At 37.6% G+C, this 26126-nt stretch overlaps 1 protein-coding gene across 3 annotated transcripts in view; it reads right to left on the bottom strand.

Annotated features, from left to right (window-relative positions):
• ntm (neurotrimin) overlaps window positions 1-18145 on the bottom strand; it is a 318803-nt gene extending 300658 nt beyond the window's left edge. The window contains exon 1 of one of the 3 annotated variants that reach the window (XM_084103855.1): window positions 17916-18145. In XM_084103855.1, coding sequence (XP_083959981.1) covers window positions 17916-17976 — 61 coding nt within the window. In that variant the 5' untranslated portion in view covers window positions 17977-18145. The remainder of the gene's footprint in view (window positions 1-17915) is intronic. The other 2 variants (XM_084103850.1, XM_084103852.1) reach the window with 2 other exon arrangements.
• Between the last annotated feature and the right edge of the window lie 7981 nt (window positions 18146-26126).

Here is a 26126-nt window from a genome sequence, read left to right as displayed (position 1 = left end):
CCTGAATTGTAATCATTATTCTACATGTGAAGCTGCAGAGCCACATCTCCAGCAAAACTTAATGAGCATGAGCTGTCAAGGCAATTAGAGGCTAATTGTTTTTGTAGCAACCGTCCTGTTGTTAATAAAAATCACAAGAACAGAGAATTTCACCCCTCTGACATAGCTATTTATGTAACCCACAAAGGAGGTCCATGATACCTGGAAAACCGTAAGCATTCCCCCATGCATCTCAATGGCAATTGCTCGGCTAATGCAGAACCCCCTGGAAGTATGCGATTTGAAATCTGTCATCTTTGTTTATGAGCACTAAGATTCCCCATCCAGGATTTTTTGAGCCCTAGAAATGTAGGACAATTACTGGCAACCGAAGGCACTACTGACTATCCTGATATGTGATATGATAAAAATATTTCTGATTAAAAAGAAAAGAATCATAACACAAGGCTGCTATTGAAAGGTCAACAACAGAGAAAGATGTTTTTGGGGTCCAGAATGCTAATTCATATGTAACCCCACTATTTGACCGAAGAATTTCAGTGAAATTTGACAGTCAAAGTCATTTAACAGAGATTGCACTCATGAAGAGCAGTTTCAAGTTGTTCCAAACCTGTATGAATTTCTTTAAGACAAAAGAAAAGAAAAAGTCTTAAAGAATATGGGTAACCAAACAGTTGATGGGCCCCCATTGTCTTGGAGAAAAAAATATCAATCAATAAAGTCAATGGGGCCCATCAACTGTTTGGATACCGACATTCTTCAAAATACCTTCTTTTGTCTTCAGCAGAAGAAAGAAATTCATTCAACTTTAGGGTGAGTAAATTATGACAGAATTTCCCATTTTGGGTGAACTATCCCTTTAAGGCTTTTTCTTTTCCTTTGGCTTAAACAAGGAACAAAGTTAACTGCAATGACTTTAACTTTTTTTTTCTGAAAGAAGTATAATACATGCTGCTGTATCTATTTTGACTTGTCAGAGTTCCCCTTTGCATAGAAAAGGCTATAAAATCTCTGGACATTAATTGAATTGTTAAAAGAGACTTTTATTCAACCGTTTTGAAAAACTCTTGAAGCATTCTAAACCTAAAGAACCCTAAGGACTTGTTTACTAGCAGGAAACTTGAGTTGAGTCTAAATTTATTCAAACAACCCGTAGAAACGGCTTCAGCGCGGTCTTTTGGAAAAACCATCACGCTTGGTGCCCCTCCGCCTCATCATCTCAGAGTCAAAACTCCAACAGTTCATAACCAAACTGTGTCCACAGAATACGCTTTCCATCCAGTTTATTCCATTCTCACTTTCTCCCTGACATACTTGGAGCTTGTCATAACCTGAAGTGAATTTACAGGAAATCTATTGCTGCCTGGACCATGCAATGCACTAGGAAAAAATAAAATAAAAATCCAATCAGCCTGCTGATTTGTATTCAGGTTCAGGTGTGGAGTCTTTAAGGTGTATTATTGCTTCACCTATAACCCAATGGTCATTCATTCTCTAATGGCCATCTAGATTGATATGAAGTTTACAATGTGTTTGGTAGCTAATTTTTGAACGGACGGTCAAACAACCCCAGCATGAGATAACGACTTTCTATTACACAAGAATGGTGAAACCGCTCTCAATGTGCTGCTCGAGGAATGTTAATGAGCGTCCACCCATGCCATTAGCCCTCCAAATTACAGACATCTTTCGGTTTATCCTTTGCACCGAAAAGGGACAATATACAAAGCCAGTAAGCTGCTATATGGAAATGACCTTCCAAACAAATGCAAGAGGGACATTGTGCAATGCAGACAGCCTACAACAGGGCTGTTTCTATTCTTGTATTTTGTCAGTATAGCAAAAACTAGACATTTTTTACAGCTAATGTCTTGTGTATTCATAGTCAGCTAATTTTTCCCTATGCTATTTACAGTATTCATCACTGATTTGCTAAAAACAATTTATTTCAAAAATAAAAATGTTATTTTTGACAGAGTGAAACTGCACAACATGCATCATGTGTACTTTTTCTTTTTATTACTTATTATCTATTTGTGATGAACCTTGTGTAACCAGCTAACGCACTAAAGAGTTTAAATGAGATAAGTGCATTTAGTCTTTTCCATGGCCTTTCTATCCTTGCAGGCATTGTCCTGAACTTCTAAAATAAACTCACCTTACCCCAGAGGACAATATGACACTGCTACTCCAAACACTGAGGTGAAGTCCAAACAGAGCAGGAAGACTATTGCTTCTAAATTGTAAAGAAAGAGGATGACAGACAAGCTCAAGAGTTGAGGCATATTAGATAGCACACCTACTCTGACACATTGCAAGTTCAAGTACAGCTCTGTCTCTTCACACTCCAGTATTTATTAGATTCTGTCCATTCTCCACTTTAAATGAAGGTCATTAATTTTAGTCTAAAATATAAAGGGATAGTTTACCCGAAAATGAAAATTCTCGTGTCGTTCCAAACCCTTAAAGCCAGGGACACACCAAGCCGGCAATGGGCCGTCGGGCAACGTCGGGCCGTTTTTGAGCATCAGCCGACTAGTTGGATGCCGTCGGGATTTTTTGGGACGATTCAACATATAGAATCGGTGTCGGGCCATCGGTGAGAGAGATAACTCTGATTGGTTGTTCAGCTTCAGTCAGTGCACGAGAATGATAGTAAAAAAAATATACAAAGAAGTAAAAAAGTTACAGATAGAAGGCTGTTTTTAATTTTACATCATCTTACCAGAGTGTTGTATTAACGTGAGTGGAGTGGAATAAAGAACGTGATCAGCAGCACTGATATTCAAAACAGTAAGCACGTGCTGCTTTGTTTACGGTTTGTGTGTCTGCAATGTCAGTTTCCTTTTTTAAATGACAAATATAGACGAAAATATCTGCAGACATAGACAGTTGTCTCATTTACACGAATGCACAGAGCGTGCATGCTAGTTGACAGTCTGCTGTAGTTCTAATCTCTCTGACGCGGTTCAATGCATCATTGTCTGAGTTCACTCCTTGCTATATAGTGCACTCAACTGCCATGTTATAGCACTATATAGGGATTAGAGAATCCGTAAACAAGTGAGTGATTTCGTACACAGCAACAGAGTTGACACAGAGAGTTCTATTCTAAAAGGGCTATTCAGAATCGAGGAATCGACTCTTTTGAAGTCAACTCTTCATCACTACTAGTAATGCAGAAATAGCACACTTCACCTTTAAGAAGCAGCTGTGACAGTCAATTATACAGTGTCAACAGAAAACTTGTAAAAAGCCTCACTTTGGAAAAAAACAATGTTGACAAATGCACTTACAATGGCAGAATATGGACCAAGCGTTCTGTCATGGATGCCGTCAATAGTGCTTATACTTAACAGAATATTTCTTTTAGGCCCCATAGTATTAATTTACACTTCATTTTACTTTATTATTTCATCTTCAATTATCTTGCAGTAAATGTCAACTACTATAAACTTAAAAACACAGCTAAACCCAGACTGTCAGAATTCTCCATCAACTTTTCAAGTTAGATTAAACACAGAGATCACAGTGGCCTATGGTCTTTATCTAATAAAAGAAAACAGCAAGGCTGAAATTACCGACTCGTGAATGAGAGAGAAGGTGAACACTTCGAGCCGACTCCTTCAGATGTTCATGCGGAGGTGCCGGCAGGCTAATTGATTATTGACAGCATGCCTGTTTTTCCGTGCCTATGGCAAGGTATACCATGTCCTCCTAGTGACTGCGTCACAAACCTGTGATGAAAATTTGAGGGAACAACTCGGATTTATTTTTCTTAATGAAACAAAAAGGTATTTTGCATAAGTATTAGCCAGATCAGCTGTGAAAATATTTTATCATTTCGTGACTTTCAAGAGTTCCTCCTAATGCTGAGAAACAAATTGGTGTCTTCACGACTGCATTGTCTTACCCTGAGGAGCTTTTGTTTACACTGACTGCAGATGCTCTAGAAAATAACCATTTCATAAACACGGCATTTTGATTACCCTTTTCAAATCTCTCCTAGGCAACTAGTGTACATCAAAGAAACATAATAAATTAGATGGTTAGATAAAAGAAACCATTCACTCATGAATGAAAAATCTGCAATTGTAAATGTATGGGGAAAAAAAGTGACCAATAAATTGTGTTCCACAGAAGAAAGTAAGTCACACAGGTTTGAACAATATAAGCGTGAGTAATGAGGACAAAATTTAAATTTTGGGTGAATTAAAGGGTTAGTTCACCCAAAAATGAAGATTCTGTCAGTAATTACTCAGCCTCACCCTACGTCAACAACTTAGGAGAATGACATGGAAGAGAAGAGATGGTTGAATAAAGTCGTTATTTTTGTTGTTTTTTGCGCACAAAAAGTATTCTCGTCGCTTGATAAACTTATGGTTGAGCCACTGTAGTTACTTGGACTATTTTAACAATGTCTTTACTAACTTTTCTGGGATGGCAGATAACGATTACCTAGCAGCCTATGAAGGAGTGAACCAGCTCTCAGATTTCATCAAAAATATCTTAATTTGCGTTTCGAAGATGAACAAAAGTTTTACGGGGTTGGAACAACATGAGGGTGAGTAATTACTGACAGAATTTTCATTTTTGGGTGAACTATCCCTTTAACACCAGCAAAAATAGCAATGATGCCTTCTCTTCCTGCTAGCATCAACAGCCAGAGACTTTTAACTGGTTATTCTAAGAAAATGGTTGTTATTCTGAGAAATACTAAATCAGACCATTCAAAAAGAAACTTTTGGTTGAATTTCAAAACCTTTTCTCACTCCTTTTTTTTTTTATTCTGTGGAAAATTCTCACTGATGTACTTCCCATTTGGAGGAGTACAAATCACCCCAGGGGAACTTATTTTGTTCCCCAACTCTCCCAGAGAAACCAGCATCCTGCAGCAAAGTTACACTGCGACAAGTTTTTCATCATGTGAAGTCCTTCCATCCTTTGGACAAACAGCAAACAAGTTTGTGGCTCACATAGGAGCTTGTTATTTATCATGACATATCATAAATCTATAGAAACTCTTTGAAAAAGGATAAAAATAGAGAATTGCGAGATGAGCAAGGAAAGCGCAGGATGTTTTTAAATGGAGTGTGTCTAGCCGACACTCCCTCACTGCTATGTGACTGAGTTAAAGTGTCGGAAAACATGGCTTGGTTATACGTGGGTGCTGTTTTTCCTTGACTTGTCTTTTCTGAACAGTTACGCTCACAGAGGAGACTTACCACTTACACCTGGATGTCACTGCGCTCGTGGAAGGGCTGCTCTTATTTCTGTCCTAGCCTCCTCTTTTAATCTCTACATAAACCTAACAACATTGCATTTCCTGATTAAAATCACTTGTTATTCCTGGTGCTAATCGCACATCTCTATCCAAGGACAGACAAAAATCAATCAAAATATGTCACCTTAGAATGACTTCACAAATTGTTTAACACCGCGTTCCGTAATACCGTGTGCGAGAGAGAGAAATCTTGGTTGCTTTCCATTTATTTGCACGAGTCGTTTAAGCAGAGCCTCAATATGACCCAATAAAAGTTTGGAGAGAAATCTATTTCATTTCTCATAAAAATAGTCTGAGAAGTCATGCATTTAAATGTGGGCTTCCCAAATGGTCCCTTGAATGTGTAACTTTGCCTTCCCCAAGACCCACACCACTGAAATCAATCTTTATAGATTGCCATCACCGTAATATTTATGCATCAGTCTCAGAGCTACAGTCAAACATAAACAATGAGGTCAGTTTACTGTAGAGGGCTGATCCATAATTGGTATTTTAATTTTAAAATAGTTCACAGTCCTACTGGAACAAAGTACATAGGCAAAAAAACTGATAAAATACAATTTGAAATGAGATTAAACCAAAGTAAACAGCTCATGCATACTAAAGTAAACATGAAATGAAATATCTCATAGCATACAAATAAACACATTATGAAGCTGCTCACACTATCCAGGAGCAAAGCAAAAGGATGAGAAATGTTGTTATACACACACACACACATATATACATATATATATAAATAAATTGTATGTATATATATATATATATATATATATATATATATATGTGTGTGTGACAGTAGAAATGTATGTATGTGAAAGGAGAATGTATGGGTGTGAGAGTAGAAATGTATGTATGTGAAAGGAGAATGTATGTGTGTGAAAGTAGAAATGTATATGTATGTGAAAGGAGAATGTATGTGTGAGACAGTAGAAGAATGGATGTTGGCTTGTACGGCCCCTATATATATAGTAGAATATATAGGGGCTCAAATACTTATTTGCAGCTGTATCATACAAATAAATAGTTAAAAAATCATATATTGTGATTTCTGGATTTTTTTTTTTTAGATTATGTCTCTCACAGTGGACATGCACCTACGATGACAATTTCAGACCCCTCCATGATTTCCAAGTGGGAGAACTTGCAAAATAGCAAGGTGTTCAAATACTTATTTTCCTCACTGTATATATATATATATATATATATATATATATATATATATATATATATATATACACGATTTCTTTCTCAACTATTTACGTTCACTTGAGACATAACCGACTGTCTTTTACTAGAATACTTGCCGAGACTGGTATTTTGACATAATATTTTATTTGTGTCCGTTCAAGCGCATGGAGATGGTAATTGATGGTGAAACTTAGCAATTAATCCGCAAAACACATGCGTGACGAACCGTGGGTCCTGGTCCATACAGATCACGGATCTGTTTAACCCCTAGCATAGAGCGGAATATTGAGCGGAGTGTCACAGTGTTCAGTGATAACAGCTAAAGCGAGAGTGAAACCAGAGTGCTAAACACTGAGGGCCGGTTCAGCATATGTTTTCGGGCTCATATTTTTTGCCCATTTTTTCTCTTTTGGCCAAAAAACATTTTCAGCAGATAATTTTCAGCGGCCAAAATTTCAGTGTATCTCTACTTTAAAGCTCAATAGAGAGTATGCAAACAGGCAAACATGGTGTTATTCATTCTAGTATTGCTGCTTGGATTTCCTAATTTAGATTTTAAACTAAATGGCGTCCCACTGTATAGTGTGGGATTTCTGATGTCACAACGGGTGCTAGACTTTTGTCCCTCTAAACCTCTCCTGAGAAATATCTTCATCATTTCTAATAGAAGAACAGGCTGAGCTTGCAGTTCCTTAAGCCTATTTGCAATAACAGTACAAGAATAAACACTGTGCAGAGAGAGAAGGCAATTGAAATAAGGCACTTAACTAAATCCTGATGTATATGGCTCTCCGTGAGCTATAACAAGACACTGTCCCCTACAACAATACTGATTTTGATGAGCAGTCAGTAAGATGTTATGGACAGGCTGAATATCTGAAGGCTCTTATGAATACATTCCACCTGAAATGATTTTTTAGATCCTCTCTCACATCTTAATATCACTCCACACAGCCCACCACAGTAATCAACAGCAATCATAGTTTGAAAGTCTCTCTCACTACAGCTAATGATCTGCATTCCAGCACCGTTGAAAAGCTGCCTTCAAGGATACAGCGGGGTTATTTTTTACCCATCAAAGAATAGATCCAGGTATCCTTTGAACATTAGAGAGGAAAAAAACAAAACAGCAAACTAATGTTTTGCTGACGGCTGTGATGTACCTGTGGTTCAGGTGAGGCCAGTAGAGAGAAACAGTATCTGAGGGTACTAACTAACAAGTATAGAAAAAAAACAGACTACTATTTGTCCAGTTGCAGAGCAAAAAGATGAGAAAACTGGAAATTAAATGTAAATTAAAAATAATAACCTTTTCACAGTTTGAAAGCCGGAAAATAGATTAAATAACCAGTTACACTAAAGCCCCTTTCACACAGCGCTTTGAACCCGGGAAATTGCCGGCAAATTGCCAGAGCGCCTTCTGTGTGAACGCAAACTCGACCCGGGATTTATGCCGGGATCGATGCCGTGTTGGGGACCTAGTAACATTGCCGTGTTCAGTCCCGGAACGCGCGCTGTGTGAACAAAAGCCGTAATAATGCCGTGTCATAGTGATGACGCTGAAGCCGGGATCGTTCGCCAGCTGTGAAACGGTACGTAAAGCGCAAGTTTATGATCGAATCAGAGAAAAAAAATGCACAAGCGTGGTTTCTCGAGAGAGAGAGAGAGAGAGAGATCGCAGCTCATAAGCAAACTTAAGACGCTGCTGAGATTACAAGTCACATCGATGTCACCTGTCTTTACGGGATTTTTACGGGTTGTGTGTGAACGCACTCTCTGATTCCGGAAAATCACTGGCAGTGTGAATGAACCAAAATCAAACGAACCCGGGTCAAATCCCGGGTCACTTTATCCGTGTATTTTCCGGAATCTCTGTGTGAAAGGGGCTTAAGTGGTGTTAGAGTCGTGATATAACTGAAGTGGTTCAATGAACTTGAGTCTATGTTGTTGATTGGATAGAGGCAGATCTGAATGCGAGCTGCGGTCAGTAGTTATAAAGGGCAGGGTTTAAGCGGTTTAAATGATTGGAGAAGTCTGTTTCACCAAAAGATTGAGCTATGACACTTTAATTAATTTAAATAATCAGGTCAAATTTTAAAAGGAAAAAAGAAACATATGCTTGGTTGAATCTTTCACTTTAATATCAATAACGTGCCTTTAGAAATTTTCATTTCGTGCCGACTTTTAAAAAGTGCATGAGCGCCTTTTATAGTATCTGGAGTTTAACGATGACAGTGCCATTTAATCACTCGCTTGCACTACTTTCGTCAAATGCGGACATTAAAAATAATAATACAATTAAATCTAAGTAAATATGCTCAAACTTTTGTTTTCATAGACATCTTTGTTCGCTGCGCAAAAATATTAATGAAATTCACTGTCGATTATTTTTATCAATTATTTTTGATTTTGTCGAGCAGTCATTGCTTGATAAAATCCTAGTAGAAATATTTTGAACTACATTGTGAGAATATAAAGTCAGCTTTGACTAGCAATTCTGTCATCTCAGCCAACATTTTATGGCTGTAGAGGACCAAAAAAATAACAATTCTCAAAATAACTCATATTCTCTTCTCATCGTTGTCTCTCTATATGTTGCTTTGCTCTAATCTCCTCGTTCACAGCAGGCAGCATATAAAATATATATGCTATATATAGATATATATAATATAGATATAAAATCTAGACACCAGGATACAAGGAGAGTCCCTAAGAGAAGCATTATATTACAGCTGTAGCAGACACACTCTTGAGCATTCCTTACATAAACCTCCACCTTAGCTCATATCAGAGGGAATATTGAATTTCTAAGGTTATACTCTCCAGTATTAGCATTTCATTTTATAATTTAGTGGCTGACCTGAAGATTAAGTAGTCAGTGACTTGAACTGCACAATGACTACTGTAGTGAATCTAAAGAGAAGTAGGCTATGCATGTTATTCAATGACATGGCGAAGTCATCTGAAGTGGTCCAAAGGTGACCATAATCTAGATGTTGTCATAAAAAAACTCCAAAAACAACGAGATAGACCTGGAAGTTAGTACAAAAGAAAAAGACAAGAAAACCTGGAGGGAAAACTACATTTACATCAAGATATTAAAAAACAATATTCATCTAAAAAAAAAAAAAAAAAAAAAACTCTTGAGCTCTATATTTTATGCCCTGAACACTTACATCCTTATTAAAGCATCCTGATATGCATCCACTACTTCTAATTCTGCTGGGACATGCAAATGAGCGATTGCAAACATTGCTTGATTAAGTGTCAAATTTTAATGAGATGAGCTATTATCGGTCCTAACTTAATCTAATGTTATTAAGGAGGCAAAAAATGAACCACGAAACTGTGAAATATTTATATTTACAAGATTTGGGTCACAAATCTTGTTTGATGTGTGTGACAAGAGAGCTGACATCATCGATTTCAACGAGATTAATTCCTCCAACCTCTGGCAAGTTGTTGAGTCACGCAGGGTCCACTTATAACCAAACTTCTCAAGGGAATGAATATTTACATAGCTTGCTTAAGAGGTTATTGTGATTTGACAGCCTGTGGAAATTACTCATTTCCAATGCTGATGGAAAATGATACAGAAACACAAGTGGAACGGCCAGGGAATTCAGCAAACTAGATTTCCAAGATTTGTTGTAAATTCATGTTATAATGTACATGACTTTGTATACTAGATTGAGTTTGATCAATGCATTATTTTATTCAAGAGTGAGAATGTTGTAGTATTCAAGGACGGATGTTTCTTTAAATCTAGAAATGCACCGATGGACTGGCCAGGGACCAGAATCGTCCAATTTTCCGCATGATCGGCCCGGACTGGTAACCGGCCGGTCAGTCTCACGTCTAATCAATTCCGAGCCGGTCCGTTTTGTTGCCAGCGGCACAGGAGTCTAATATTCCTGCTGCTGTCGGTCATGTTAATCAAGATTTAGAAAATCACTCTCTGCTCTTGACTGAATAACTTTTGTAACTAATTGTAAGCATGAATGTGTGTTTGAATTTTTACAATGAAGACTATTCAGTGTTATTTTACATTTGATTCCTTTAATTTCTGTTGTATTTCTTACCTGAATAAACTGTATTTGTATATATATATATAAGTTTATTTCATATCCCTCTTTATTATATTGCATTTATTTGTGCTGTAACTTAAAATGTTTATGTTCTTATTTATTACTGTCTTTTTACTTGTTTTTTTTATGAAAATAAAAATTTACATTGAAGAAAAGTAGGTTTTTTTGTTGTTTTTTTACATGTGCTGTCAATTATATTTCTTTGAAAGAAAATCGGAATCTGCAAAAATCGGTCACAATTACAAACAAACTAGAATCGGCCGAGAAAATTGCAATCGGTGCAGGGTCATTCCGTGTAAAATCAACCAAATTTCCGAAACTTTTTTATTTAGTTAATATTTTTTTCTGAATAAAGACAAAGATAAATAGTGATGAAAGCCAAAAAATATGAAATGCCACAGATGGATATTAACTGAGTAATCCACAGAGGGGGGTCAAAATTAGTTTTCACATGAGATTTGGAGCCAAATTACAAGAGGGTAAAAATGACTTTAAAAAGATGGCAGCATCATTATTTTATTTTTACACAGAGATTGGTAGGTATATTAGTAAAATCGGTTTACTTTAGCAATTTTGTTGCATTATGTGTCAAATATAAAAGCATACCTGTAACTCAAGAAGTATTGAAGATTTCTTAATATCCTTTTACATTTTGGTTTTTAACAAACATTTCCTTTGGTACCTTCATTTTAAAGGCCCTATATGGTACAATGCCAGAGATATGGAGATCTTAATGTGGCTCCTTGAGTAAATTAGTTAATTGTACACATTTTCAGTGGCCAAAAAACAAATGTGGGTCACTTTGCATAGTTTATATTTTTGTTTCTTTTAAAGAGAAATATCTGAACAACAAACAGTGTTGAAATTAGAAATGTACCTCTTTTTATTTCTATCAACATAATTGCATAGAACAGGAAAGTCATTTTCTCCCACCTGTAATTTGGCTCCAAATCTCAGATGAAAATGGTCATTTTGACCCCTCTCTACAAAATAGTGGATTATTCAGTAAATATATATTCATTGCATTCAATATTTTGACTTTCTTCTTCATTTATGTATTTCTTTCACAAGACAAAAAAATAATCAAAATGAAAAAAAAAAATGAAAAAATTAGCCATGGGGACCTCTGATTGAGTTGACATGGAATGACCCTGTATCTCTATTTCAACCCGCGATGGTGTGAGGAATTTTTTTTGCACAGGACTACTTGTTAACATAAGTGAAGTAACTGTAAGAGGAAAAAAATAACAGATAACAAAGAGCCTATATGATTAATGAGAAAATTCCATTTCAACAGTGACCCAAAAAGGCCATTAAGATTTCCACTCAAGCATTTAACATTAATTATAACAAGCTTTCCATAAGCCTCCATGAAATTCAACAAGCAAAGCAAAAGTTGCGCCGGAAAGCTATTCAATGAATGCTGAGTCAACCGTAATTTCAGCCTTAAATGCTTGTTGCTTCTTTTTATTCCACTTCACACATATTAGATTTTACTCAAAGAATGTCATTAGATTATGACAACATGCTGACTGAGTTCTTGCGAGAACCTTTGAAAGCTAACCTCTAGATGAATGTTTAGGAATTAAAATGATAAAAAAATGCTTTAAATGTAATAAAAAAAACCCTGCTTGCTGGATTCATAACACTACTCAAAGTCATTTTGGTTTTAACTAAAAGGCTGATTGATCCATATGCCATTTTCAGTTGGAAGACTTCTGTATTGACAAGTAACGCCCATTATTCCTTAAAAGCTGAGTAGCAGCACTCTGATAGATTAGCAGAGCTTTTTTAATCAGGGTTTGTGCAGGGTAACGGCACAATCCCTGATAGCTCTAATTGAAATGTCCAGGCCTTGCTCTACCTCTTCACTCCTCATAGAGGCCACAAACTAATCAAAAACACAGGGATTAGAGTCTCAACATGTGCTGCTCAATCACTCTATGCACCATCTGTTAGAATCTTCAGGATTCATAATTTCACAAAGAAATTACATTTATTTCAAACGTTAACGTATGGAAATGTACTGCAATGTAATGAACATTAATGTGAACGTTCTTGAGAAATGACAAACCAATTGCTGAATCAGAGTTTTGCATTGATTCAAACACAGGTTGGGATAATTCACAGAAATGCATCAAATGCTGTTTTTGCCAATTAGGTTTAAATCAGGCTATTAAAATACCTGCGTTAACGCAATCACACACTCGTGACTCACAAGACAAGGTATGAAATTAGTGTAATGATACGCTTAAAAAGTGATTAGTCATCACAATATTCATTATGTTGCTTAATTTTATATTGCCATCAAAAATCATTGCAATTGTTAACATGATTATTCAATTTCATTGTCACATAATCCCACAACGCAAGCTTTGTAAAGAGGTCATTATTTAAGGATTAACACCAACTATAAGCAACCATTAAATGTTGTTAAAGGGCATTTACAACAAAAAATAACATCATGTTTAACACTGAGGGTCAGAGAGAGTGTGAAAAATTCTGACTGTTTTTGGAGCAAAAGTTCTTCTTGGCTAACATAAGTGGCCCTCAAAGAGAAAAAAAGGGGGCAGAGGTCAGGTTTTTTTGTAAATCCAAACAAGACTGTGCTGAAAAATATCTACTTTAAACAAAACTTGGAGGGATTTAGTGTACAACGTTGCAATTACTATACAGGCATACTTTTAAAAAATGTTTGTGCTATAGATAGCTTTAGTGTCATTTTTATGTCGAGAAATGGTAAAAATCTGGCATCTCATATCTTATGTTTCAAGCCATTTGTGATCTCTGCCAGTGAAGTCGCTATAATCACACCATTAAGACTGAGATGCAGTCTGTGTGATCAGAGATGTTTGCCTCGGTGAGTGTAGAAGAGACGAGTTTGACAGGTTCATTAATGCTTCAAGAGAAAGAGCATGCATGTTCCAGCCGTGTGCCATTTTGAAAGAGTTTCCAAAGTAACTCAGCAATGGCTAAAACGCGTCTTATTGTCAGCTTCAGAACAGTGGGACTCCAGAAGCATGAAAAGAAACAGCCATTAATGTCACAGAACTCAAACCCGAACCATACCATTTTGGACACTGTGTATGAGACATAAATATAAGTCAGAAAATTCAGCTTCTTCCAGGATTCTTAAGATTTAAAATGCTCATGGCTTTGAACAATAACTTGATTGTTCCTGAGTGAATATTTGACATGTCAAAAGTTTTCCAATTGCATTTTGTTTGACATGCTGGTTACATAGAAACAGCGATATTGGGCTGCCAACTTATGAAAGCTGCATTCTTCAGACGTGACAACCCATGAATAGCCCCATCTATGGATGTTCACTGCACCAACTCCTAATCTAAACGTCTAGGTCATTCATACTTCACAGAATCACTCACTGGACACAGTGCTGAACTTCTCTTCAATGGCTTTTGTGAATGAGCACAGTGTCTGACAGAATCTTCTCACGTCATTGTGGCAGATGTTTAATGAACAGTGCTGGGACCACTAGGATCACTAAGACATTGCTGTTTACATCATAGCCTATAAGAAGGCTATTTTGTACTATCCCTGATTACTTATGGAATAAACAAGCAGGCTTGATGCTTATAGAAAGGTCACAGAGTCTGAAATTTTAACTAAAGCTACTTATTAGCCAACAAAATCAAACAAGCCAAAACGGATGTGAAACTTTTGACACAAAACCACTGTCCACTTCAACACTATATACACACACACACACACAAAAAATCATATTTATACATCTTATAATATTTTATTATTTTTCACAACCAGAATCACTGCAGCTTCACAGGACTCCCTGCATGTGGGGATTTCTATATTAATTTTATGGAATTAGTCGTTTTGTGTTCTTATAAAGGGAAACGCATTTCAGTTAACACTAAAACTCAATTCCCTGCAAAGTAATTTGAATTAAAGGCACAACAACAAACTGAGAAGTAATTGTGGTCGTAAAGGCTACGTCAATATAACAGTGACACACAATAACAATTCACTTGAGAAAATGTGTGAGCACTCTTGTCCTTTTGATCAGATTAGCAAAGAGATAATTTTACATCTTAGGCTGAAATCGGCACACCTTACTTTGTCATCAATCATCAACACCTAATGGGTCTAATTTGCCTAATAACACATCATGCTGAGACTCAGCAGGACTGTGTCACTTTGGAAAGATGAAGTTGCATTTAATATCTTAATAAAAGGCATCATCAGACAAAAGATCAGGTCATTTTGACATTAAGAGCAAGGATTGTAATCTCTTAAGATTTTTTCGGAGCACCTCTAAAATCAAATGGCTGACTAAACTGTTGCTTGTCCTAATTAGGGCTAGTCAGTGAAATCATCTATAATATATCATGAAAACATCACCCTAGACGTTAATTTCTGGGAATTACAACATTTGTAGATTCTATTTTTACTGTAAAGATGCCTCATGCTCTGCTGTCAACCACTGATTAAACTTCATGAGTTGAACTCTTCTTGAGCAATGATCCTAAAGTCTATTTCAAAGGGAAGTTCTCTCTATTAAATCACTGTACTGTACTCCATTCTCTCCGTGTGAAGCTGGACCACAGCTGTGGCACCAAATTTCAATTTAATGACATATAATTCCTGCCTTGGCTGAGAGAGAGTAAGAAAAGTGACAGGGGGTTCAGTGGACAGTTCAGGCCTGGAGGGATGTTGGCTTGAGCGCAGCAAGGGAGTCTGCAGCTTCCTGGCAACCAATGACATCTTCTCTCTCTCCCTCCGTCCCAAAAAACACTCTTAACCCCTGACAACCTCCAATAAACACAAGTCTAATTCTACACTAGTGGAAGCTGATTGTGCAGACAATAGGGACTGCAAGGACAAGTATGTATATTTGCTTAGGATACATAACATTTTTTGAAGAGGGATGCGTCACGGTCAGATGCTGAGTGGATTCTATTACGAGTACTTAAGAACCAGACTGAATAGAGCACTTGCTACATTTTCAAATCTCATTTGACCTTAAAGTCATCACTTTTTTTCTTTCTTTGAACACAACAACATGTACTATTAACATTACCATATCACTGAGACTTAAATTTTTAAATGTTAATCAATATTAAAGGGATAGTTCACCTACAAATGAGAATCATGATTTATTCGCCCTCATGTCAATTGATTTTATTTCTTCTGTAGAACACAGGAGACAAAATGAAGGTTGTGCTAGTCAGTTTTTTCATACAATTTCAGTGAATGGTAATTGAAGATGTGAGCCAAAATACAAACAAAAAAATCCACCACTTTTGTGATAAATTGATTTTGTGGGCTATATTCCAAGTCTTAAGTCATACCAGCTTTGTGTAATGAAACTCAAATTTATTCACAGAAAATCATCAACTCCCAGTGAGATGGTCAAGTAGCAATGCAACAATGCAACATCCGGAAGAGAAAAAAGAAAACAATGTATGGCAGGGACTTAGATCTATCCTTCGGTTGTTGATTAGATGAAGGCAGATCTGAATGGGAGCTTGCAGTCGACTGTAAGAAAGAGCATGTTCTCTTTCATCATCTCGTGTTCAAGATCCACCTTTGGGAAGGGCATCTGTTCCAGAGAACCAGGGTTCAGTAACCTATTGTTTTAAAGTCAGCATGAAAAGGAAGTTCTGATAGTCTTTCCTTCCCTATTGTGAAAGATATATCTGAGTGAAAATGTAGAAAAATAGAAAAAATGTAGGGCGGGACCTGATTTTTTTTTGTCCATCAGGATTCAGGAATTGATTGGATCGTTGGGGTTTGCTATTGCTGTGAGTGACAGGTTGTCCCTAGGGATGCACCAAAAAAATGTTCTACCGAAAATTTCGAGCCGAACAGTGAAGGGCCGAAAATCAGTGACCAAAACAGACATTTAATTACCGCTTCTCCGCTGGCACATTTTGACTGTATTCAGCATCTATTACGTGAAACTGTCCATTTTGATTTTGTGGTGACTAAGTTGACTAAATGACTGAGAAGTCCAGCATAAGTCACCAGAGAGAAGTCTGACGTTTCACCAGAACAGTTAAATTGTTAAAAAGTCAAAACATTTTTTTTTATTCGCGATAATATAATGCTTTTAGAAATTGAATATTTGCCTATTATTTCATTACAGTAAAATGCATTTTAGATTAATGGATGAATATCCATTTCATGGGGCCACCAGACCATTAAGTCGAACTCACAAATCGAAAGAATCAGATTGTTGAACGAGCAATCAATTATTTACAAAGATCCGATTCAAGCGAATCATTTGTTGACGAATCACAATAGCTTATTATTCTGTCACGGATGAAAATCATGATTTCCAGTGAATAACTGAATATTCGTGGTTTCTTCCTCACACAGTCGGTGTCACATTACTTCAGAAGTCTTGTAATATACAAGATATATGGATTTCTTTTATGATTATTTTTCTATCTTTTTTATTTATATTCTTGACATTCACCCCATTCATTGTATTTGCCTGGAAAAGACGACCATGACGTTACTTAGATATACTTAGGTATACTGGGTTAGAAAATACATGAGGGTGAGTCAGGGGCGTAATTTGTGGGGGGGTTAGGGGGGAGATAACCCCCCCCAATATTTAAATCTATGCATTACAACCCCCTCAATATGTATACCATGATCACATGAAAAATATGCAGAACCCAAACTTCAACCCCCCCAATGTTCAAACCAAATCTACGCCCTTGGGGTGAGTAAATAATGACAGATTGTTAAAAAATTTTTGTGAAGTGTCCCGCGTATATTAAATGATTAGTGCTTCATTTCTTCATCAAATCATGCATGAACAGCAAAGCACATCTCTAACAAGCCAGAGAGACTGGCGCGTCCTCCTGACAGGGCATATGTTAAGCACGAGGTCATTCCCTCGACAGATTAACCCTTCTTAACTCAGCTGAACACAACTTAGTATATCTCTGCAACCAACTTAAACCAGTTTATCAGAAACTACGATGGGAGCTGCTCTCTGAACGCACTCATTACACTGTTGCGCAGTCGCACAAATGTGAAACAAGTGCACGCGTTTGGAAAGACAGCGTCCTCACACACCACATCCAATGCGCTTTTCAGAAAACTTTCAAACGCGAATATAAAGTCAAACCATCAGTCCTCCGTCTAATATTCTGAAAATACATCAAAAGCCAAACAAAATTATGGCCATCGTAACAGTTTGAAGCCGCAGAAAACGCCACAGAGTTGCACTTGTCTTTATTGATCTGCGAGCGCGTCCAACACGAGACCCACACAATAATCTCCAAATGAAAACCAATGGTTTTCCTGCCAAAAAACACTTTCCGGATAATATGTAAATCTCCCGAAAAGATTCATCTTACCTTGTTGAATAAAAGCGATGGATATTCCAGTCAGGACGACCCAGCACACGGGATTCTTCATGGCGTCTGGAGCGGATCGAATGCGCGTGAGGTCTGCGGGATTGTTTTCCTTCTTGCAAATACCAATTTGAAAATCCGGAGGAATAAGTGGAAGTGTAGTCCCAGACTCTAAGTAACTGTGAAGTGGGCACTCGCTCACTCACCTACGCAGGCGCTGAGAAGTCCCTCCTTCAGTGAGGTATTGCTTATGGAGCTGTTTGGCTAGGCTTCCACAGGATTAAAAGAACCCGCTGTTTTCATTTGCTCAAGAGACTGCTTTTGAAGTGCATGCTTGGGTTAGTTTCCAAATACTGTATTTGCTGCATATCCTAAGGCCGTTTGTTTTATTGTTTAGTACTTTAATAACCCTGTTGAGTTATTATTTAGCACTGGTTTTAACCCAGCAAACACAGAACGTTGGCACAACGTACCCGACGTTACAACGTTTTAACAACATGGCCAAAAGGTTGCTATAACTACGTTTTGTGGTGTAAGGTTGCTACAGCGTTGTCACAATGTTGACATTAAACCACCGTTCAGGGCCATTGCTTAAGGTTGTGCCAGGGTTGTGCCAAGGGTGTCTTGACAACCACTGGACTACATATATACTCGTCACTGCCCTGAAGCGCGAAAACCAGCCTTTTAAATTTCAACCGCCCGTTGGTCTCATTCATTGTGTTGTCTCATTCTTCATCGAGCGAGCAAGGATCGTTTAATTTAGCCTACCTCAGCTAAATAAGATACGTAATTATTCAAACACAACTTCATTTTCTTATGTGACTAATGTAGCCTTGCTCGCACTGTTTATTTTTTCATTTGGTCTGCTATTTAGTCTCATTCGTTTCTTTGCTCCTCTGGATTTGTGGATGTTTCCTGGACTGATTCCGGTTACCGACCTTTATCGACGCCCGGCTATCGACTACACTCCCCTGTCTGCCATGTACAGAACCAGGTTTTGTTCATTAAATGTTCTGATCTGCCTTTGCTTTTTATGTTTTATTTATTATACTTAAAATAAATTTGTATAGGCCTATTCTTCTATCTAGTTTTTTTATTTTTTTCACAAATGTAGCCTATGACTTTTGGAAGTGCAATTTGATTACCATATGCAGTTTTAATAAAGTTGAATTAATGTAACCTTCTGTCATTTTTACTCTTCAAAGTGTATCCAAGTTACACTTGCAGGTGTTGATTATAATTAGGCTAATTTACTGATAGCCCCATTAACTAATAATACGGATAAAACATATTTTAAAAGTATAGAATTATCTAACATCTGACTAATAAAAAATTAACCTCAAAACATAAAATTGTCAGAACGTCGTCTCTCAGTTGCTGAATGTCGCGCAACAACGTTGCTACAGCCCTGTCGCATCTTACAATTCTACGTTGTTACAATGTTGCGAGCATGTAGACAGCGACGTTGCCATAGCAGAAATGCAACGTGTCACAGACGTTGCCACAACGTAAATGTGTTTGCTGGGAATTTTCCAGCATGCCCATTGAAATGAATTCACCCCACTGTCTCGAAATTGGTCCTTTATTGACGGAAAACAAGCCGCGTTCTACTACATTCTGTTTCAGCATCTAACTTTTTAGGATGTACTAAAAACTGAAACGTTTTTCCTTTGCGTTTTTTTCTTTGTACTGACGACAACGTTGTCAAAATGATCCTGTTCACATGGATCAGCGAAAACTATTATGCATGTCAGGCCAGTAGTTGGCGATGTCACTTTGTAAAGAAACAAGTGCATTCAGACTGAACACGTGCTTCTCAATATCCTTCCTCTCTCCTCCATCCTCCATCCTATGACCCGGAAACCGATCAAGCTCAGCCATCTTGATGGCTGCAATTGCAAGTTTCTCTAATTGTACGGCAAGGAGGCGAGGTTCGAGGAGTGAGGAGGCTTCCAGAGGAGTTATGAGCGAGGATACACAGGTGTATCCTATGCGGAAGTGTTTTACCGACTAAACATGACGCATGTATAAATTCTCCTCCCCCTTCACATCAGTCACAATAATTTTAATTTATACTTTACCTTTGCAGTTTATATAAACCACACATCTCACATATTTCAACAGGGTATCTTGCTTTATTATTATTTATTATGAATTTCTTAAAAAAACAAACTTCAACAACATAAGGGCAGATCCTTTCAGCGCTGCTGATGACGCTATGAAGTGATGCTCGAGTGATCAAGTATTCCAATGTATAAAAAAGCTTTCATTTGATTCTTCCATCCTCATTTTCTTTCCTTGCAGCCTTCCCTCACATCCTACAGGGGCTGGAGCTGAGACGCGAGGAAAGGAAACGCGGATGCACAAATAAGAATTGAGAAGCACCCTTAATACGCATTCGCATGACATTACCGTTTTCACAAATTTGCGTTTTTGTGGTTTACACGGAGACGATAACGATATCATTTTCAAAAACTTGCACTTTTAATCACTTTTTCAAAAGTTTGCATTTTCAGGCCCCCAAAATGCCGTTGTCGTGAAAATGAACGGCTAAAACGGATAAAAAGTTTTTGTGTAAACGGCCCCAAAGTGTGTAAATTAAAAGGGACCTATTATGCCCCTTTTCACAATATGTAAAATAAGTCTCTAATGGCGCTTTTCCACTGCATGGTACGGCTCGGTACGGTTCGACTCGGCGCGGAACGGTTCGGCTCGCTTCGCTTTTCCACTGCGTGGTACGACTCGACTCGGTACGGCACGGTTCGGTTCGCTTTAGCTCGGTTGCTTTTCCACTGCAGTTAGTACCGCTTCAAAGTGGGTGGGACTGATTGTTATAGTTGCCGTCTCTACTGCCATGACATCATCATATTAAATGCAAATTTTTCATTCCGTGTTTCCCCATCCACTCCTCGGCAACCAACGAGAGGAACGTCTGCACCTCGTCCACTGACCACGATTCAGCCATTTCTTTTTTTGAAGTTTTTTTTTTTTTTTTTAAAGCAAATACTTTTAAAACAGGCGCTACAGCGCTGGCTGTTGTCTACTGGCTATTTAAATCTAGCGGGTTTAGTGTCTCGTGTCGTAAATACAATGACGCTGGTAGTGATGATTCTGTCTGACCAATCAGTGATCTGCAGTGTTTTCACGTCACATTTTAGTATCGGTACGGTACGCTTGGAACCTCAACAGAGGTGGTACCATTTAAAGCGAGCCGTACCGTACCGTACCATGCAGTGGAAATGCGCCAAAAGTGAGCCGTACCGAACCGAGCCGTACCATACCATGCAGTGGAAAAGCGCCAAAACGTGCCGTACTGAACCGAGCCGTACCGTACCATGCAGTGGAAAAGCGCCATAATGTCCCCAGAGTGTGTAGGAGAAGTTTTAGCTCAAAATACCCAACAGATCATTTTTTACAGCATGTTTACATTGTCACTTTTTGGGGCTCAGAAAAACACTGTTTTAGTGTGTGCCCTTTAAATGCAAATGAGCTGCTGCTGCACGCACAGGGGGTGGAGCCTCAAGAGCTCACACTCAGTGTCAGAACAATCTCATCTCATGGAATGATGATAATATCAAAACAGGAACTCTCAGTAACGATGTTCATTTCGACCCGGAGTCGGACAATAATGCCTACAGAGTCAAAGAATATATGCTGTATGGAGATGGAATAGGTATAATTTAGTTTAATTACGGTTATAATAACGTATTTGTCATTGCTTGTATCCACTAAACAACAAGCCTGCTGTAGCGGACCCGACCGAATGATGGCCAAAAATATACTGATGAGTTTAATAAAGTTTATTGTACATCACACAAAAGATGAAGCGTCAATTTTACTCCAGAAAATCACAGTAAAAGTGGAGTAAAAGAGTACATAAATGAATTTTGGTAAAGTTGAGGGAGACAAACAAAATTAATCCACCTCGTCTTTAGCTGCTGGCTCAGATTTTGGGAGTAAATAGAGAGAGCTATGTGGATTAATACATCTAGCCACACAACACCTACACCTACTTTTTCGTGGACAGACAACAACGTTGTCAAAAAGATCCCCATTCACACGGCTCCGCAAAAACGATTAAAAAACAGACCTGCATACCAGGCCAGTAACGTTAGTTGCCTAGGTCACTTTGTAAAGAAATACTATGCACTTGTAGACTGAACTCGCAACATGCATGCACAGGACATCACCGTTTTCACAAATGTGCGTTTTTGTACTTTACACGGAGACAATAAAGGTTTAGGGTAAATGTACCCATTAAGCCCATGTACCCTTTAAGCCCACTTTCAACTCTGAAGTTGAATTAAAAAAAGAGAAAATAATATTTTATGCTGCTCATTACTTTAACCAATCCAGTGATTTGTTACTTCCCTGGCATTTTTTATTGCATACCAATCACATTTGGCCATGTTGAGTTAGCCTCACCCATGTGCATGCTGTCTCAGGAGACCTCACACAAAGTCACCCCTTCAGAAATCAACACATTTCTGCAATTTTCAGCCATTTCTTTGGTAACTACATTGATATTATGTCAAATAAGAGATAAATGTATTGTTTTTTGTGTATGAACAAATAGTACTTTATCATTTTATATAATTTTCCTTTAAATGGAAAGATGAGTTTTATTAGCTTGCGTTCAAAGCTAATCTCAAGGTCAAACCATAAGCCTTAAAGATAGACTGCCAAAGAATTAAGCATGTGAACTGCAAACAATAAATGTTTTGTGATTCATTTTACATTAATTTACAAATAAATACATCATAAATTGTTTTGTAGACAAGATTATTTTCATAAATTAACTTTTTTTTAAAGATGGCCTTAAATGGTACAGTGCCACAAAACGCATGCAAACTATAACCAACACAAGCTAACCTTGAATGAAAAAACTTAACATTTCTCAATGTGGGCACAATGAAAATTACTATGATACTTAGTCCACAGTATATTTAAGCTCCATGCATGTATTAAACATATCTTACATTTTTAAAGGAAAACATTGTCTTTTTTCACCATTATTCGCTGTGGAACCATTTAAGCCCACATTAAGTGTTTCAATGAGGAATCCCTCTAATTGCAAACTTTGATAAATTTTCTGAAAGTGTTTAATGATAACATTTATTTGTGTGCTTTTACCTTACAAACCTTTAACCTTACCTTACTACCTTAATTTACAACTATATTTAGATAGGCCTACAAATTACACAGATTTATTCAAATGAGATAGAGCCCGTTTTGTCCTAAAGTCCTTTATGTATAACCGGGCATAATTTGGGAGCCAAGCTGAGTTAAGTCTTGAGATTCTGGGCATGGAGAGGTACCTCCAAGATACCGCCACTTCCTGTCCAGTTTTGACCGGGCAAAACTCGGGACCCAAGCCGAGTTGGGGCTCCGGACTCCAGGCATGGAGGGGTCACCCAGTATTGAGCCCTAACTCGGCTTTCTTCCAGAGATATGGTCACTTCCTGTGGAACTTTGATCGGGCATAACTCCAGAGTCAAGTCGACCTAAGGCTGCATACTCCCGGTGTGGTGGGGCCCACTAGGAGACCCCCCGAAACCCCAGAGTCTGGAGCCCCAACTCGGCTTGGCTCCCGAGATACACCTGGTCAAACTTCCAGCATGACTCCAGCTACAACTCCAGTCAAGCCGACTTAAGGCTCCAGACCACCGGCCACTAACACCTCCCCATTGCACCCAGGGCTCTAATCAAACTTTAGCAAAAGGATTTTTTTAATACTTCCCTGTCACTGAATAAATATATTGATGTTTTACTTCTTTAAAATCAATTAATTTAATTTTTTTTGTGAATCTATAAAGATGTGGGCTTATTTGGAACACATGCGGGCTTAAATGGTGCCAACGTACCAATTAAGCCCTTGCCAGACTTCTGACTTTATTCCTAAATTATCTTAATTTTATATTCTAAAATGTACATCAACTAATTAATACATTTTCAAATAAGAGATAAATCTTGCATTTTAACAAATTATTTTTCTTATAAACCATGTCAATATATATGAAAAAAACCTAGACTTAGATTTTGGTGGGCTTAACAGGTACACTTACCCTAATTTTCAAAAACTTGCACTTTGAAACCCGTTTTCAGGCCTTGAAAATGCCATTGTCGTGTAAATGAACGACCAAAATGCATTAAAAGTTTTCCGTTTTTATATGAAAACGGTGTTGTGTAAACGCCAGAACGTACCACACATACTGATATATTTATACACTTCAGTTTTTTTGGGGTTAAATCCTTTCTATTTTTCCATTCCAATCCATTTTTACTTAAAGACATCGGTAGCTCATTTTTTATTGGTTAAGCCGACCGTGTTACAACTTTCAACATTCCCTGGTCTCTCCTAGGCACTTTTTATGATATGAGGAAGTGGGCCTATGAGAGATATCAGAATGTTATTAAAAACATTATGTGCTTTTCTACTGCCAATTGGTGAATCAAATAAACAAATGTTGGCCTACTTCCAAGGCCATTAATACAATTTAAAAACATGCACGCACTTCCTCGTGTCAGTAAAACACTCTAAGGCCAGCATCCACTTAAGAGCAGCACTATAATTAATTGGGGTTTTTTAGGTGTGGAGCACCACTTCAGAAACAGGTTGAGAAAGCGAATAAATATTTTGTGGTCGCTGCATTTTGTTGTAACTGCATCTGGTATCCAAAAGGTGAACATAAATTAATCATGTAATAATGGCTTTCTATTATTCTTCCTTGAAGACCTCAGCAGGTGACTTGCTGTTAAATTTGGCTTTGAATGTGAATGTGAAAAATCATTAACCAGCTCAGTGAAGTGAAACTGCTTGTCATCTCCAGTGTCAATGAATCCTTTTACATCACACAAGGAATAAAAAAAATCCCTGAAGCAATTCGAACAGTCGAAATAGTCAAAACAGCAAACCATTTGGCAGAAAATGAAGTGTGTGGGAAAAATTGATTATTTGACAATCCTGCTTAACTGAGTACGTCAAGCCATGGCATAAAGATGATTATATTCATTGACATCTCTGACACAAATACACTGCCTGCAACCTTGATAACAAGCTTGAGCCAGTCAGAATTAGTAGCAAAACTTTGTTACAGGTAAATGATTATTTGAGCCAGGACCAAATATAAATTTAATAACAAACAAAACATATTCAATGTGCAAACAAATGTGAATTTTTCTCCAAAACAAATCTCGCTGCTTTGACGCAATGGTGTTGCTGTGCAGTTGGTATTCTCAATGGCTTTTAGAATGTTGCTATGTGGTTGCTAGGGTGTTCTGGGTTGTTGTTTACTAGCCCTACTCAAAAGAGCCTAGAGATATGGCTCAGCTCCATGCTTTAAAGGGCTCCTTAATTATGATTTAACTTTTCTAACTTTAGTTAGTGTGTAATGTTGCTGTTTGAGTTATGACGCTCAAAGTTCAATGCAAAGGGAGATATTTTCTTTTACGGAAATCGTTTTTTTAAGGACTACAACAAACGGCTATAGGGACTACAACGAGCTTCTTCCCGGGTTGGTGACATCACCAACCCTAAAATTGACATAAACCCTGCCCTTGGGAACATGCAACAAAGGGGGTGAGGCCATGTTGGGCTGGTTTAGAGAAGAGGAAGAGTTGTTGTCTCTGTTTTTTACACCCTGGAAAAAGTTTGTCCTAAGGCTGACGAACTTAGAAAGGTTATAATTTATTTTTATAACCTCTATAAAAATTCTATAAAAACTCTATAAAAAATGATAACCTCTTTTTATATTATAATACATTTTTAACACTGTTTCTGAACATTATAACATCAACGTTTGTCTGTGCACTGCACATTTTACAGACAACAGCTTCCAGAAGAGAGTACAATGCAGACTATACGCACAAAAGCTTCTCCTGAAAGACGTAGCCATTCCCATTTTTTCGAGACAATCTGTTGTTTAATGGATCACAACTTGTAAGTATGTCTTATTATTTGTAGTTGTGTTTTCTATTAACAGTTCCAATTATAAGCTTTATGTAGTTGCTATGATAGCTATGATGTAAAGGAAGGGCAAAGCTTTGCCTCCGCTAGCCTGCTAACTAACATTACAGTATTGATGTAGTGTTTACTTTAGCTTTTGTAAGCTCTTGCTTTTGTAAGACTGTTCACCGCCCCTTAGGATAATTATCCATGATTTTGTGATTGATTACTGTTTGTATTACCATAATTTTCCGACAAATATAATAGTG

The sequence above is a fragment of the Abramis brama genome (assembly GCF_963993115.1).
Source record: "Abramis brama genome assembly, chromosome: 25".
NCBI classification, from domain to species: domain Eukaryota; kingdom Metazoa; phylum Chordata; class Actinopteri; order Cypriniformes; family Leuciscidae; genus Abramis; species Abramis brama.
This window is presented reverse-complemented; position numbering and strand designations above follow the sequence as displayed.